Below are 17,167 nucleotides of genomic sequence, written 5' to 3' on the forward strand. Positions count from 1 at the left end.
AGTTAGAGTGTGTGTATTTCAAATAAACAAACGTATTTAGCCTAACTACCGTAGGTAGTTATAGTTTGTGTATTTCAAATAAAACACTTGAACTTGGCTTGTCCACCTTTTTCCTTCACACACTTTGAGATGTTTTCTGAAAATAGTGAACAGTTAAATCCTTGTACAATATTCACATGAACTCTATTGCTGTTGGCCACTAACAATGGACGCGATGCTCTGCGTTTCTTCAACGCGCACGCATCGTTGTCCACAATGGCAAAACTACGTGCGCGCTCCTGCTGTGTAGCGACAAGATGGCGGTCGCCGCCGGATTAGGTAAATGTACGAAGAAATATATCATTATTAGAAGCTGAATAGTCGTCTGAATTAATTGTCATGTTGTAGCTATCAAGTTTCGTAAGGAGGTTGAATATCTACTGACGCGCCTGCTGTGTGAAAAAATGCAAGCTAACGCAAAGCCTGGAGCTTCTGAAGGGAATGAATAGGAAACGATGCTATAAGCTAACGTTAAGCTAACGTAACTTAACTTATAGAAGGGCAACGAGATGCACTATGGCGGCCGAAATGGAATTGCATGTCGTTTAATAGCCATTTAATATCAGTCGTCTGCGTATATAACATTGTGTAAATTGTTGGCTTTCACTTTATAACGCAATTTAGCATGGCGATGTTAATAGTTTCTACTGCCGATGCTAGTGAACCGCCCGGGTAATGTATTACCTATCTGCGATATAAAAATAATAACGTTAGTTACTGACTCTGAACACGGATGTGTCTCAAACCGTGTCAATGGCCTTACACGTTATCAATAGATGTTGGTGCATCGACATTCAGCCTTCGTGCATGTTTAAACTGAAACAGTTTAGCGTCAACAATGACGGTACGTTTTTCTGAGACTTCCAGCTAATCAAGAAAACAGGTTGAGTTTCAATGAAGGGTTCTCGACGTGATCTGAGCTAAACTGCTGCACCATCTGTATTTGTTTGCGTGGCTCAGTTAACGGCGCAGCACCATCATAGCTTACTGCAGAGGCCAAATGATGCAGCATCGTCGAAGCCAGATGCTACATTTGAGGACATGAATAGCGTCAACCATTACCGAAGGGGTGATGAAATCAACTGAGGCGCACCTTATTTTCCTTGTTTGTGTCTGAATGAGTCATGCTCAGCGGCGCATACCTTTTATAACCGCAAGTCATTGCTCTGACAGATTTACAGTTGTCGCCAGACGCTACCTAAATCCACTTGTCGTGTTGGAAGTGTGCATGTGTGATCATAACAGTCTTACTTTGGTGTGTTTTGTCCACAAACAGGCGTTAAAGTCCCTCGCAATTTCCGGCTCCTGGAAGAGCTGGAGGAAGGCCAGAAAGGTGTGGGAGATGGAACAGTGAGCTGGGGCCTGGAGGACGATGAAGACATGACCTTAACACGGTGGAGAGGGGTGATTCTTGGCCCTCCAAGGGTGAGGGGGTTACACTTTTTAACACTTAAATGAGGACTGTGCAATAGGCATTTAATAGGCAGTTAACAGACGGTCATGTTGGTGTTCCAAAATCGACGAATGATGCGGCATTAGTTGTGAAAGTGAATTTGAGACAGCAGCGCAATAAAACACCTTAGTAAAGATAAAATATTACATATAATATCACAAAGATGACAGGAAGCAACAGGTAGCACATAATAAACACACAGTCTTCAGAGTGTACATAGCTGAATGGTTTTAATTACTTTTTGAAAATTAACAGTTTAGCATTCATTCTTTAGATGCTAAATATAAGAATGACTTTTATGTATGCTGATGAAATTACTTGAACATGTTTAGAGTTTTCTTTAGTTTTGGTTGACTGCCTTTGGAGGCTAGGTTAGTACAAGTGCAGCTCAATATGCATCTGTAATGTGTAGAACTAGAAGACACCTCAGAAACATACCTTAAGGACCTTTATCAGCTGGCTCAGCCAACACATTTATAGTTGCTATGGAAATGGGTATAAATATAGACCTTTTTAACCATCATAACCAGGATTCGGGGTGTTTTGTCCCATGCATTTCACATTGATGATATTGTTGAATACACTGAACATTGTGTGCTTGTGTTGACTCGTCTCTCCCTACCTCTCTGTCCGCAGACGAGCTATGAAAACAGGATGTACAATCTGAAGGTTGAATGTGGGCCAGAATACCCAGAGTCACCACCGTTTGTCAGATTTGTGACAAAAATAAACTTGAATGGCGTGCACACCTCCAACGGTGTGGTATGTAAATCTTCTAACCCAGTTCCTATTCTAGCTTGATTACCCAACTTAGGAAGCGTCAGCAGTATTTATTTTTTAAATCGGAAATGCTCTTGATCCTATTCCTGCTACACTGATGGATGCATTTGGAGAAAGAACAGAATTGGGCTCATGTATATTTTGTAATATCAAAAGCATGTTATCACGTTAGTGGAATGTATATAAAAAAAACAAGAAAAGGTAAAGGTGTCGTGCCTGCTCTGTAGACAGGTCAGTGTAGATAAGCAAGTTCCTGTTCCAAGTGCATGCTTGAATCATCTGCCAGCTAATGCAACCATTGCATTATTTCTGGCACAAGAGAATAAGAGATGTGGTGCGTCTACATAATCATTTAGACATTTTAGGGTGCTGTCCCAAAGCAGTTTAGTCCAAATCTAATTATTGGTTACCTAAAAACATGGAAATATGGCTGGACCAAGAAACTACAGAATGGTTTTAGATTGATTCCACTCTAACGGTTGTATGTCTATTATTCTTGAGTCTGATCTAGAATGTGCACTTGTTTTTTCACTCCCTTTAGTTGTTCAACGCCCGACCATTTATTGTTCTCCATTTTCCTAGCTTGTGTCATAATGAGCTTGCTTACATACATACCACAGGTCGATGACAGTCGAACTCAGGATTGGACTTAAACAAAAAAAAAATCTAATGTGAAAACTTGCCTAAACATAAAGAAAGTCACCTGTAATCGCATTTCGCATATCATAAAATATCTTTTATCTACATTTTGGTCATTTAGTAAGGTAAAGTTTAACATACGGCACATTCTAGATAAGTTTGTGATTTTGAATCCATCCATCCATACACCCATCCTTACTTGTTCTCTGTCCTGCAGGTTGACATGCATGCAGTGACTGCACTGGCCAAGTGGCAGAACTCCTACAGTATCCGGATGGTGCTGCTGGAGCTGCGACGGCTCATGACCTGCAAGGAAAACATGAAGCTTCCTCAGCCACCCGAGGGCCAGATTTACAGCAACTGAGCCCCTGCTACTTTTGCCTCCATCTTTTTCTCTCTTCCCTCCCCCAACTCTTCAGTTTTGCTTTTCATCCCTTTATCCCCATCCTCTTTGCCATGTGACATTCAACCTCCCGCCAACACCTTGTTGTGAGCACACACAGAGCAGAATACTTATAAATAAATACAATTATTACTTATCACACACACACACACACACACACACACACACACACACACACACACACAATAACAGACAAATGCAAATAAACATACACATATCTGTATACACACACTTATTAGCGTTCATGAGTCATTCCAGGCCCTCCCATCACTGGAGCTCTGGGTGGACTAAATGTGACAAGTCCTCAGTCCACACCAAATACGATCATTCGAATACTGTACATGTTACTAATCTTTTTTTTTTTATTATTTGTTTAAAAAAAAAATGCAGATTGTACAATAACATAAATAATCTTATTGAGTGTACCTCCTCTGTGTGTTGCCTTTTTGTAACATTAAAAACCGGCCACTTAACATTAATGCACATAGTTCACTAAACATGCTGTTAGTTATTAGATAATCTTCAAGGTGTACAAATAAAGAAACCCCAAATGCATTCAAGTTGGCAAATAATGTGAAGTATGTATTGTCATGTGGCCAGATGTCTAATGAAATATTTTCCTCCGTGTGTGTTTGCGCAGAATAAATGTTCTCACGCAGTCCTGTTGTAAATGCATGACTGCAGCTCGGCAAGGTGCCTGGAAGTGATCACCTTTTGTCACACATGGCTTTTTTTTTTCTTTCTTCTATGTAAGAATTGTCCAAAGTGAACATTGTGTATCTATACCACTATATCTGATGATAATATGCATAGTAGCATAGTATACAAGTCTACTGTAGGTCTGCAGAAGTCCCAGTTTTAAACCGTGCTTGACAATATAGAAGTGAAATCAGCTACCTCTTTTGGTCCTGTGTAACGTCAGAGGAGTTCATCTGACTTGTGAAACTGTATTTGCAACTCCATGTGAACATTTGTTTAACTTTCTCCACTTCTTTCATAAATCTTAATTCATGCTTTTCATGCATTTGTGTCGGTGTAGATCACTACGTGTTAGTCATGAAAGTTTATATAGAGCACTTCTACGTAACTTATCTTACATGCAGCGTTCATTTACATAGCTTCTGCTCTATGACCCTCAGATTCAGCAGAAGCACTCGGAGACCACTCACTTTCTCTAGAGTTAAAATGAGAAGGTTGATATCACTCATGTCTATAAAGTAGATATGAAGCTAGCTTACAGTAACTTAAGTGGTGGTTCTAGACCATTTCAAATAGAGGAGCTAGGCTGGGACCACATGCTATTTTAGGGGTGTAACTTATGTCAAACAAATGTAGTGGAGTAGTAAAAACTACAATATTTCACGCTGAAATCTAGTGAAGTAGAATTATAAGGTAGCATAACATTTAAATATTCAAGTGTCACAAAATCCCTGGCTGTTTGCAGAAAGAGTGAATATCTCTGATAATTCATGACAGCAAAGGCCAGTTGAGTTACTTACTTGAACTTAGTGTCTTTCTACATACATGCATAAAGCCGGTGACAGAAACTAACAGCAATAAAATTTTTGTTACTTACCACCAACCCTCCATAGGTGTGGGTCTACAAAAAGACTAACGATACACATATCACAGTAAACACAAGAATACTCATTCAGTGTTAACCTACATTTTATTTATCATTGCACATTATTAATATTCCCCTCTTTGGGGCTAAAGGTGGGGTTAAAAATGTATGAAAATATTTGCCACAGTTAGGAGGGCAAGGGGGAGGTCAACGCTGAATATTAAGGGGGCACTGGCTACCCTTGCCCCCCCCCCCCCTAGAACCGCCACTGCTTAGCTTAGCATAAATATTGTAAATAAAGAGAAACCGCTAGCCTGGCAATGTTTTAAGGTAAATAAATCCACTAAACACTTCTCACTAATTAACGTGTATCTTGTCTCATTGTACACAGCCAAAAAAAAATAGATAGTTCTTGTATTTATTTCTTCTCATAACTCAAGTTCTTACTGGCTCAACAGCACACTTTCTGCTTGTTGGTAAGAAAAAATATTTATTTGTGAAATCTCAGTAGTCAGGTTTGCTGTGGTGGAAGAAATACTCAGATCTTTAACTTAAGTAAAAGTAGCAATACCAGTGTAAAAATACTTTGTTACAAGTCCTGCATTCAAAATCTTACTTAGGTAAAAGTTTTACTAGCATTAGCATACACATATATATATTATATCACAGGATTATAATCAGTGATGTATTTATGTGTACATTACTAATGCTGCAGCTGGTTAAGGTAGAGCTCATTTTTGTATTTATTATATACTGCTGGCTGGGTAGCTTAATCTAGAGTGGGGCAAAAAAGTATTTAGTCAGCCACCAATTGTGCAAGTTCTCCCACTTAAAAAGATGAGAGAGGCCTGTAATTTTTATCATAGGTACACTTCAACTATGAGAGACAAAATGAGAAAAACAAATCCAGAAAATCACATTGTAGGATTTTTAATGAATTTATTTGCAAGTTATGGTGGGAAATAAGTATTTGGTCAATAACAAAAGTTAATATCAATACTTTGTTATATACCCTTTGTTGGCAATGACAGAGGTCAAACGTTTTCTGTAAGTCTTCACAAGGTTTTCACACACTGTTGCTGGTATTTTGGCCCATTCCTCCATGCAGAGCTGCGGTGGCCCTGAAGTGCAAATCACAACAGCAAATAGAAAAACGCAAAACAGCAAATCATTAAACACAACGGCAAATAGGAAAACACAACAGCAAATATGAAAACATGACAGCAAATAGGAAAACACGACAGCACATAGGAAAACACGACAGCAAATAGGAAAACACGACAGCAAATATGAAAACACGACAGCAAACATGAAAACACAACAGCAAATATAAAAACACGACAGCAAATAGGAAAACACGACAGCAAAAACAAAAACAAAACGGCATTAACTTCTACCGGAAAAGGTAGGGCCTATCTAGCAGAGGACGGAGCATCCTGAAAGGACAGACGGACTGTCTCTCTGTTAAAAGTAGGTGCTTTTCCGTGTTTTTCACCTCTCCTTCCTGTTAAAAGACAGACAGTCTGTCTGTCCAATCAGGAGGGTCCATCCTCTACTAGATAGGCCCTACCTTTTCCGGTAGAAGTTAATGCCGTTGTGTTTTCATATTTGTTGTCATGTTTTCATATTTGCTGTCGTGTTTTCCTATTTGCTGTTGTGTTTTCCTATTTGCTGTTGTGTTTTCCTATTTGCTGTCGTGTTTTATGATTTGCTGTTGCGTTTTTCTATTTGCTGTTGTGATTTGCACTTCAGGGCCACCGTACAGATCTCCTCTAGAGCAGTGATGTTTTGGGGCTGTCGCTGGGCAACACGGACTTTCAACTCCCTCCAAAGATTTTCTATGGGGTTGAGATCTGGAGACTGGCTAGGCCACTCCAGGACCTTGAAATGCTTCTTACAAAGCCACTCCTTCGTTGCCCGGGCGGTGTGTTTGGGATCATTGTCATGCTGAAAGACCCAGTCACGTTTCATCTTCAATGCCCTTGCTGATGGAAGGAGGTTTTCACTCAAAATCTCACGATACATGGCCCCATTCATTCTTTCCTTTACACGGATCAGTTGTCCTGGTCCCTTTGCAGAAAAACAGCCCCAAAGCATGATGTTTCTACCCCCATGCTTCACAGTAGGTATGGTGTTCTTTGGATGCAACTCAGCATTCTTTCCCCTCCAAACACGACAAATTGCGTTTTTACCAAAAAGTTCTATTTTGGTTTCATCTGACCATATGACATTCTCCCAATCCTCTTCTGGATCATCCAAATGCTCTCTAGCAAACTCCAGACGGGCCTGGACATGTACTGGCTTAAGCAGGGGGACACGTCTGGCACTGCAGGATTTGAGTCCCTGGCGGCATAGTGTGTACTGATGATTTGTTACTTTGGTCCCAGCTCTCTGCAGGTCATTCACTAGGTCCCCCCGTGTGGTTCTGGGATTTTTGCTCACCGTTTCTTATGATCATTTTGACCCCATGGGGTGAGATCTTGCGTGGAGCCCCGGATCGAGGGAGATTATTAGTGGTCTTGTATGTCTTCCATTTTCTTATAATTGCTCCCACAGTTGATTTCTTTACACCAAGCTGCTTACCTATTGCAGATTCAGTCTTCCCAGCCTGGTGCAGGTCTACAATTTTGTTTCTGGTGTCCTTTGACAGCTCTTTGGTCTTGGCCATAGTGGAGTTTGGAGTGTGACTGTTTGAGGTTGTGGACAGGTGTCTTTTATACTGATAACAAGTTCAAACAGGTGCCATTAATACAGGTAACGAGTGGAGGACAGAGGAGATTCTTAAAGAAGAAGTTACAGGTCTGTGAGAGCCAGAAATCTTGCTTGTTTGTAGGTGACCAAATACTTATTTTCCTGAGGAATTTGCAAATAAAATCATTAAAAATCCTACAATGTGATTTTCTGAATTTTTTTTCTCATTTTGTCTCTCATAGTTGAAGTGTAACTATGATGAAAATTACAGGTCTCTCTCATCTTTTTAAGTGGGAGAACTTGCACAATTGGTGGCTGACTAAATACTTGTTTGCCCCACTGTATATGACTACATCAGAATTATTTAGTTAATTTACATTTTGTATTAATTATCTCAATCTGAGGCTGAGTCCTTTGCAGCGGCGCAGGTTCGAATCCGACCTGCTGCCCTTTGCTGAGTGTCATCCTCCATCTCTCTCCCCCTTTCCTGTCTATCCACTGTCACTCTATTATAAAGGGAAAAGCCCAAAAAAATAATCTCAATCTGCAACCTAACTAGTAAATAATGTCATATAAATACAAAATCTGCCCCTGACATGTAGTGGAGTAGAAGTATAAAGTAGCATAACATGGAAATGCTCAAGTGAAGTAAAAGTACCTCAAAATTGTACAGTACTTGATTAAATGTACTTAGTTACATTCCATCACTGCAGGTTTGTGTGTAAGATCAATTTTACCACCTAAATATAATCTAGTTAACTTTAACTGATTGATTGATTGATTTTTTTTGGCCACTTGGGGACAATTGAAACAAATTAAGCTATAATGTTAAACACACACGTATTAGCAAAGAGTTGAATATCTGGCCTACACATCCAGCAGTCACGGAGCAACATGAAGTCTTGTTTGTGTCCACCTGATGAATGTAAGTCCAGTATTAACTTTCTGTTAGCTCTGTTTTAGTCTCTACCAACTCCTGAGGGAAATATCTGTCTCTTTAGCGGCTAAATGCTCCACTCTGTTCACCAGCTAGTCTCGAGTAGAATAGAATAGAAGATACTTTATTCATCCCTGTGGGGAAATTCGAGTGTCCAGCAGCTCACACATAAACACACATTACCATACACAACACAGTTCCCCATAATAAATAAATAAATAAATACAATGCAAATGCATACACAAGAGAGTTAGAAACAGGATAAGAGCAGCACAACTACTGCACACAGCCCAGTTCTTATCTGGTCTGGTATAGATGGGGAGGGCACATACAGTGCAGGACAGAGAGGTCTAACTAACTGTGTCTGTGTGCTGTGTGGTGCTGAGCAGGGTAGTGTGCAGTTGGTTTATCAGAGGGTTTTCACTGAAAACAGCTGCTTACCTCAGCCTGATAATAAATATAAATACTTTTGTATAAAAGAAGAGCAAAGAAGAAGTGAAATGTGATTGTTGTTTCGCATCGGCGCGTTCCCAGCAGTGCAACAAAGCAGCTGTCAAAACACACAGCTGTGGCTATTTATACCAGTGGTTAACTCAAGTACTGTACTTAAGTACACTTTTTATTTTTATTTTTTTGGGGGGTTTTCTGCCTTTAATTTGACGGGACAGCTAGGTGAGAAAGGGGAGAGTGAGGGGGGAAGACATGCAGGAAATTGTCACAGGTCGGATTCGAACCCTGGACCGTGGAACCCCAGGCCACCTTAAGTACACTTTTGAAGTACTTGTACCTTACTGTTATTTTCATTTTATGCTGCTTTCTACTTTACTACACTGATTTAACAGTTATTATTTTATTTAACAGTTACTTTGCAGATTCAAATGATTAAAACAAAGATATAAATGACGTAATACATCATGATGTATTATAGATTAAATTACCCAGCAGTATATCAACTGGTTTAAATGATCTTCACCTGTACCAGCTGCAACATTAAAGTGATGTACACATGAATGCATCAGTAATTAGTGATATAACATATATTATTCTGAAAAGAACCATTCTGCAAAATAAGTACTTTTACTTTTTGGTACTTTAAGAATATTTTGATGCTAAAACTTTTGCATATTTTACTTAAGTAAGATTCTGACTTTTACTTGTAACAGAGTATCTTTACACTGCAGTATTACTACTTTTAGTAAAATTATTAAACATCAGAAAGATGATCAGTGATTTATTAATAGCACTCATATTCAAACAGACTTTGCAAAGTGCTTTATGATTTAGGATACAAATGAAAAGAGCACAGAGAAAATGACATTCAAACCCTGTTTTCTGCTATTAATCAAAAGGTCAATGTAAATGGTTGTATTTACATTAAGAATGTCACACATCAGTCCACTGTCCCTCAAAGTGTTTCAGCAAAATTGGGTCTTTGTAATTGCAAGGCCACTTTCCCACGAGACTTTACTTTTCAACGATTGTATTATCTCCAAAGAAATAGATGCAATGTTTTAAACAGAGACAGTTTGACCTCCTTCTCACGATTGTTTTAGCGGCTTAGATAGGCTAGATCAGTGTTACTCACTGCGCAGCCCGCGAGCCTCCTGCGGCTCGCCAAGCTTTCATTTGTGGCTCGCATGGCAGTAAATAATATGGTGATATGATCATGCAGTCAAATACAGATATTTCATAAAAACATTAAAAACAAGCAGGGCTATAACATAACCCTAAGTCTGCTCTATTACAAATACTTTATATTTAAAAAAAAAACAAATACCCAAAACAGTGGCATTACAAGATAGAAATACAGACTAGAAAAGAACTTGCTCTGCTGTTCCGTCCATAACACTGACTCACTGCGGAGTTGCCAGTTTGGGCTTTGGGTCTTTACAGCTCTTAACGCCGAATGTGCTCTTGGATGGTTAGATACATGATGGGCTAATGTAGAAAAAATTGCATATTGTATGTTTAGGGATGACAGATTGATAAGCAGACATGCTATTTATGACTGTAACATTTGATACTTTGCGGTAAAAGTGGCTCTCCTATTGACTTTGTCTTATCAGTGTGGCTCTCATGAAAAAAATAGTAAAGACCACTGGGCTAGATTAAATGGTTGTGATGGTGGAGTAGCTGTAGTTTTTAATAAGCGTTTTAAATGCCACCCTGTGACAGATATTGCATGTACAGTATATATGCACTATATATACAGAGTACATATACATACTGTATTTGGCATTTTATTTTTTACTTATTTTATTGAATCATGCCTGCCCTCGGATGTTGACAAGTGCTATATAAATAAACTTGGTTTATTAGTACATTGTTGCAGTTGCTAAATGTCACTGAAGTTGAGCTGACATTATTACAAAGATTTAAAAGATGTATTTATTTATGAGGACAGTGGCCATTAATCAACATTTCTGTAAATGTGCCAGTGTTAGCCAGCCGGATAATTTTCAACTGTAGTCCTAGTTACCTTACAAGAGCACCCTCCTGTAGATACACCTAACTTACATAACCTAAGTCTTATTTGAGGTTTACCTTAAGTTGTAAAAGTCCACAGGCAAGAAAAACTAGTTGTGTGGTGTAAGGAAAAATACAGACATTGGGAAAATAGCAAATGTTTACATAAAACGCCTGAAGCACAATGATGTGAAAAGCAGAACTGGGAACATGTGAAGCAAAGAACAGGTAGACAGTAACGCCCAGATAATGAGCTCAAAAACACCAAATCATGCAAAAGGTTGACAATAATGTTAGCTTTCATGACATTTTCACACGTCGCTGGTGTAACTAATAATATTGACGACTGCATTCCATTAAGGTGAGCCTGTTGGAATCATGTTGATGCTGGTTTACTGGGACACTACAGAAGCATCATTAATGGTATAATTGCACCTGTGCTTCTCCTGCTATGACAAGTCAAAAATAATAAGTGTGTGTGTGTGTGTGTGTATATATATTTCAGTAAATATACTGAAATATCTCAACAAATCTGTTTTACAGACATCCATGTTCAGCAGGGGATGAATCCGATTGACTTTGGTGATCCCCTGACGGTTCCTGTTGCACCACTGTGACCTTGACATTTGTGTTTTCAAGTGAAATGTCTCAACAACTATTGGATGTCATGTTCCCCCTCAGGATGATCTTCTAGCGCCATCATCAGGTCAAAATCTGTATTTGTCCAAAACTTTGTTTTATGACCAAATACCTGCGAAACTAATGACATTCCCATCAGCCTCAGCTGTACATTGTGCTTTGTGCTAATTAGCAACTGTTAGCAAGCCAACAGGCTAAACTACTTTGGGCTACACATGATAAACATCACTTGCTAAACATCAACATGCTAGCATTGTCACTGTGAGCATGCTGACATTGACGTGTGTCAGCCTCACAAAGTCACTAGCATGCTGCCGACTCTTGTTTGACTACACTGACTTACTTTATAAGTAACATAACATAAGTTTGACTTATGTAGTAAACTGTAAATGCAGATCAGCATTCAGCTCAGTTCACCCAGGCAGATGTTGTTTACTTTGTGGTGTCTTATTACTGAATAGGAATGCAGAAGTGGCTGGACTTATTTTGCAACAGTTTGTTGCACAAGACTCCAACCCTCCTACTCAGACTGTCCCATGTGTTCAAGTGAACCTCTTAGGAGCTCAGTGCCAGATGAAACCTGAGGCCAGTAGGGGGCGCTGCAGACATGGGCAGTCAAAAACAACTACTAATCAGATTTTATTTTCCTGTTAGGGCAAGCAAATGCATGTCAGCTGAGTGAAAAGGGTGCTTTGAAGTGATTCAGCACCGAACTTGACCTAATTAAGAGGTGGGTGCGGTAAAGAAAGCTCAGTGCATATGGACGTTGCCCTCCGTTATCTGAGTATCGGAGCTGATCAACTGCTGGAGTGGACTCTGACCTACCCAGAAGCCACAAGTGATTCGCATCAGTGTGTGCATGTTAAAACAGCCAAAGGAGGTCTGTCGCTAACCTCTATGTAAGATGACAGCAAGTCATATTCAGTGCTTCCAGGGACTGAAGAAGCTTGTAAGTACATTTCCATGTCTAAAAGACAGCTTATTTGCTTGTGGAAACAGCAGTGAATGTTTTTTTCTGTTCTTCTAAAACCACACTTTCTTTCCATTATCTCAAGTTATTACATTATTTAAAGGCCTGATACTGTTTTTCTCAGAAACCTTTGAGACAGTTTCCTGAACCAACATGGAAACATCACGGGATCATTTGCACATTTTCTGACGTTTTGTCCTGTTTTTGTACATCATCATGAGATCAGTGTGAAAGCTACGTGCGTGCCAAGAGACAGAGAGCGGAGGCCCATATGGTTTGTCGCATTCCTCCACAACGTGTGAAAAGGGATGTGAAAATTGTATCAGCTGCTTGAGACATGAGTAGCGTACTGTGGGTGTGAAGAAACATGATATAACTGTTAATTTCTGTCAGGAGGAACTTGATTTCCAACTGGCTTTATCTATGAACAAAGACACTTGTCCTTGACTTACATGAGGTGATTAGGGTTTACTGATAATGACTAAGTAACTCAACCGGCCTATTAACTGACATTTGCTTTCATGAATTATCAGTGAGATATTCACTGACTCTGCCGATGGCCAGGGATTTTGCGACAATTGAATATTTCCATTTAATGCTACCTCATTCTTCTACTTCACTACACTTCAGAGTGAAATATTGTACTTTTTACTACTCCACTACATTTGTTTAGCATTTTATTTGTTCTAAGTTGTTGTCCTCAGTGGACATTTGGTTGACAGGGGAGGGTTGTCAGCTGATTAAACTGGCCCGTGCATGTTCCTCCTGCCTCTCCCTTCCTACAGCTGACATCCACCCTGCATCACTGGCTTTTGCTTTTGCATCTCTAACACCTCCACGGCACACATACTGTCATGGCAGTATTGCTGATTTCCACGCCCCATTGCCCATTTGTGGTTACTTTAGTTTTAATAAATTACATTTGTGTAACTCTTGCATGGACTCCTCCCTGTCACCTGACATTATAATGCCTGTATTTATATGCGATGGCAGTTTTTTCAGTAGAGCTTTATAGATAATGTACCCCTTCTGTTAGGTAAAGAGGACCACTCCTCCTTTTCATATTAGACAAAATGCTGACAGTTTTGCCATGTTTTAAGATCTCCATCTTTTAAATTTCTGCCTCCACCCTAATAAGTGAGAAAAGAAATGTCTGTTTTGGTGAATTAACCCTTTAAACTATTTTACAAGCCATTTCTTGAACATTTAAAACCTTGTTATTTTGGAACAAGATCTAACGGCGAAGTTTAATGCTCCCGACTTTTTCTTGTAGGCATGACACACAGCAGAGGTGGAACCATTTGGGAAGCCGGCTACTTCTTCTGCGAACTTTCTTCAGACTGATCCGTCTGCACCATGGCCCTGCTCGTCCACGTGCTGGCCTGTGCCTTTGGCCTGGGCTCGTGGTTGGCAGTGAATGGTCTGTGGGTGGAGCTGCCGCTCATCGTCAACACTCTCCCAGAGGGCTGGGATCTCCCCTCCTACCTGACAGTCATCATCCAGCTGGCCAACCTGGGACCTCTGCTGGTCACCCTCATGTACAAACTGTGCCCGGGTCATCTCAAAGAGTGTATTGTCATTTACTCCATGCTCTCCATTGGCATCCTCTCCTGCATCCTGCTTGCCTTCTTCTGGGACAAGACTACGACAGTGGCCGGGGCGTCACATAGCACCGCCTTCTTCATCATCACCTTCTTCCTCTCTCTGGTGGATTGCACCTCTTCAGTTACCTTCCTGCCTTTCATGATGCAGCTTCCAGCAAAATACATCACCACATACTTTATTGGAGAAGGGCTAAGTGGTTTCATTCCGGGCATAGTCGCTCTGGGACAAAGTGTGGGCATCACCAAATGTGTCAACTTCTCTCAAACTGCAGAAAACCAGACAGGCGGGGACACATGGTCATTACATACAGAGAATCTTCCTCCAAACTTTTCCACCGAGGTGTTTTTCTTCCTCCTAGCAGCCATGATGTGCATAAGTCTGGCTGCTTTTGTTGCACTGAACAGGCTTCCTCGGACATTCGAGCTGTCCAGTGAAAACCTTGTGCCAGACACCGTTGCATCTGTCAGCTCCGGCCTGGAGAACCCTGGAGCAGAGACTGATGGAGAGGGTTTAAAATGCCAGGGGGAGGGGGCAGCCCAAAGCAAGCTTCTGCTGGCTGGCCCAAAACACTCTGTGTACCAGCTGACCTTCATCTACTTTATGGTGGTGTGGGTTAATGGTGCAACCAACGGCGTGCTGCCCTCTGTGCAGACGTACTCCTGTAAGCCCTACGGGAACCTGGCCTATCACCTCTCTGCTGCTCTGGCATCAGTGGCCAACCCAGTGGCTTGCACCATTGCACTGTTCTTCAAAAACAGGTACAAATCATTTTTGTATGGATTTTGATTTTTCATTAAAGGGTAGGTTCACAATTGTTCAAGTCTGTCAGGTGCCCATATGAACATTGAAGCCGGATTTACATGCTGTAACCGTTCCTCTTGTTCATACTGGCCTTTAATAGATCCCTTCATAACGCTTTTGCAATTCAAAGTGCTTCTTGTGGTTCTGTGCAAAAATATATCCTAACGTTTATCTGAAGCGAACAGTGAATGAGAGATTGCATTGATTTTAAGAAGCTATAGTGGAACAGAGGCAACTCAAATGAATGTCTTGTGCACATTGTTTACGTGGGATAATAAAAGTTGATTAAACTATCCTTTTGAAAGACTAGTTATCTCTTAGTGGATGACAAACCTCTGTTGTTTTCAGGTCACTGGTGTTTCTTGGCGTGCTGACGGCGTTGGGGACAGGATTTGGCAGCTATAACATGGCTATGGCAGCTATGAGTCCATGTCCTTTGCTTCAGGGGTCTGTGGTGGGAGAGATTATCATTGTAAGTGAAACGCAAACATGTTGAGTAAGAGAAGTGCGGAGTTGAAAGAAAAGACAGAAAACATTTCTCAGTGGCTTTATGAGCGAAATACCTGTGGCAAAGTTCAATCCCTCCTTTACAAAAGACCTTTAGTATTGAGAAACTCTGCTTACTCATAACTGATGACGTATAATACTTGGGCTGTTAGTGTGAAATCCTGATTTGTTTTTCAGACACAAATGTTGTTAAACATTTCCCAGATTATTATTCAGAGGAGTCCACTTTGTTCTTTTGCCCTCAACAGGTGCTCTCATGGCTCTTCTTCACTGGAACGCTGTCTTATGTCAAAGTAATGGTGGGTGTCATCCTGAGAGACCGGAGCCACAGCGCCCTGGTCTGGTGCGGAGCTGCAGCACAGATCGGCTCGCTAGTCGGCTCGGTCGCAATGTTCCCGCTGGTTAACGTCTACCAGCTCTTTAAGTCAGGGGACTTCTGCAGCACTAAATGTCCCTACTAGCCCCTTTCCGACCGGAGGGATTTTTGCAGTTCCTAGAACATACCTTTTTTTTCTTTGTCCTAAGCTAAGCTAATTGGCTTCTGGTTCTGGCTTCATATTTAGCCTACAGCGTCTGTCATCCTTCCAGCCATTTGTTAAAGTGATGATTTTGCTTTTATTTTCTTTCTTTTGCAGCTTTGTGATTTTTTTCACCTTGTTTGCACTTAACTGTGTTAACTTGTGTCAAACTCATTTGATACACTATGATGGAAAAAGCTATTAACTTGTATAAATATAGACGCAGCTCTTTTCTTCATTCTGTTACAGTAGTTTCAGGCCAATAAGTGCATTGCACCAATCATGAAACTTGTTTGTCCACTAGATGGCACAAGCACACTTCTACATATTAAAACCTGTCACTCCACATTCGGCAGGCACAAATCCTTGCAAATGAAATACATTTATACTGTTCAAATGAAAAAAAATTAAAGATTTAATACTGACATTTATACACCTTTTAAATGGGAGTTTCCCTTTAAATTTTAAACATGCATGCAACTAATAAAACAGGTTGTTGATGCATTTTATTGCCGTGAATATGACAGACAGTCAGGACATGGACTGCCATGTAGTATTATACTACCAGCTCGCAGCACCACATAAGTCCTGTAGTAAATATTAACTTAGTAAAAGCTGAAATATTTCAGTTCATGTTGAATTGTTGTTATTTTGGACTGTACTTATTGTATTCTTGGGTTGTTGATTTACTCAAGAACTGTGCTTAAGTACAATTTTGAGTTGCTTGTACTTTGGGTATTTATTATTATAATGTTTTGATTTTGAATGCATGACTTATTCTTGTAATCATTTTTTACATTGCTGTATTGGTACTTTGACTTAAGGATGACAAGGAGCCACCCCTGGTTGTACCTAACATTTTGTCACCACCTCTGAAAACGGATCATTAAATAGTCCAGTAGATTTTAGATTAGTTTTTAATTAGTGACCATTATAAGCTTCGCAAAGGCCATGCTAAGGTTGTTGTCCACATATCGTTATTTATTGCTCACGTGATGCATGTTTGAGTCTTGCAATACCGCGGTTGAAATACAGACTGAAATGCTCTCAGGAATAGGCCACCAACAGATTAATAAATCACCAACCACATGTAAATGTGATAACAAACAAAAAGAAACAGGGAAAGATAAACAATCATAAACCAGACAATCCTAT

At 40.2% G+C, this 17,167-nt stretch overlaps 2 protein-coding genes across 3 annotated transcripts; both read left to right on the top strand.

The window, feature by feature from the left end:
* Positions 1 to 212: 212 nt before the first annotated feature.
* LOC144521220 (ubiquitin-conjugating enzyme E2 variant 1-like) lies at positions 213 to 4,334 on the top strand. 2 transcript variants are annotated; one of them, XM_078255648.1, is made up of 4 exons: positions 213 to 318; positions 1,316 to 1,464; positions 2,129 to 2,254; positions 3,129 to 4,334. In XM_078255648.1, the coding sequence occupies exons 1-4, from the start codon at positions 297 to 299 to the stop codon at positions 3,273 to 3,275; spliced, it is 444 nt and encodes a 147-aa protein (XP_078111774.1). In that variant the 5' UTR covers positions 213 to 296; the 3' UTR covers positions 3,276 to 4,334. The 2 variants fall into 2 exon arrangements, with proteins under 2 accessions (XP_078111774.1, XP_078111773.1); XM_078255647.1 differs by having other exon boundaries at positions 224 to 324.
* A 7,858-nt stretch (positions 4,335 to 12,192) lies between these two features.
* slc52a3-1 (solute carrier family 52 member 3-1) lies at positions 12,193 to 16,516 on the top strand. The gene is made up of 4 exons (XM_078255650.1): positions 12,193 to 12,560; positions 13,855 to 14,944; positions 15,336 to 15,459; positions 15,743 to 16,516. Exons 2-4 carry the CDS (start codon positions 13,938 to 13,940, stop codon positions 15,953 to 15,955), a joined length of 1,344 nt encoding a protein of 447 aa, XP_078111776.1. The 5' UTR covers positions 12,193 to 12,560; positions 13,855 to 13,937; the 3' UTR covers positions 15,956 to 16,516.
* The last annotated feature ends 651 nt before the right edge of the window (positions 16,517 to 17,167 follow it).

Source organism: Sander vitreus, chromosome 7 (genome assembly GCF_031162955.1).
Source record: "Sander vitreus isolate 19-12246 chromosome 7, sanVit1, whole genome shotgun sequence".
NCBI classification, from domain to species: domain Eukaryota; kingdom Metazoa; phylum Chordata; class Actinopteri; order Perciformes; family Percidae; genus Sander; species Sander vitreus.

Bases quoted from the DNA above. Each gene is read 5' to 3' on its own strand.
- slc52a3-1 (XM_078255650.1), top strand. From the start codon at position 13,938: ATGGCCCTGCTCGTCCACGTGCTGGCCTGTGCCTTTGGCCTGGGCTCG. The intron at 14,945-15,335 runs GTACAAATCATT...TGTTGTTTTCAG, and splicing joins GCACTGTTCTTCAAAAACAG to GTCACTGGTGTTTCTTGGCG. The intron at 15,460-15,742 runs GTAAGTGAAACG...TGCCCTCAACAG, and splicing joins TGGTGGGAGAGATTATCATT to GTGCTCTCATGGCTCTTCTT.
- LOC144521220 (XM_078255647.1), top strand. From the start codon at position 297: ATGGCGGTCGCCGCCGGATTAGGTAAAT. The intron at 325-1,315 runs GTACGAAGAAAT...GTCCACAAACAG, and splicing joins CGCCGCCGGATTAGGTAAAT to GCGTTAAAGTCCCTCGCAAT. The intron at 1,465-2,128 runs GTGAGGGGGTTA...CTCTGTCCGCAG, and splicing joins TGATTCTTGGCCCTCCAAGG to ACGAGCTATGAAAACAGGAT.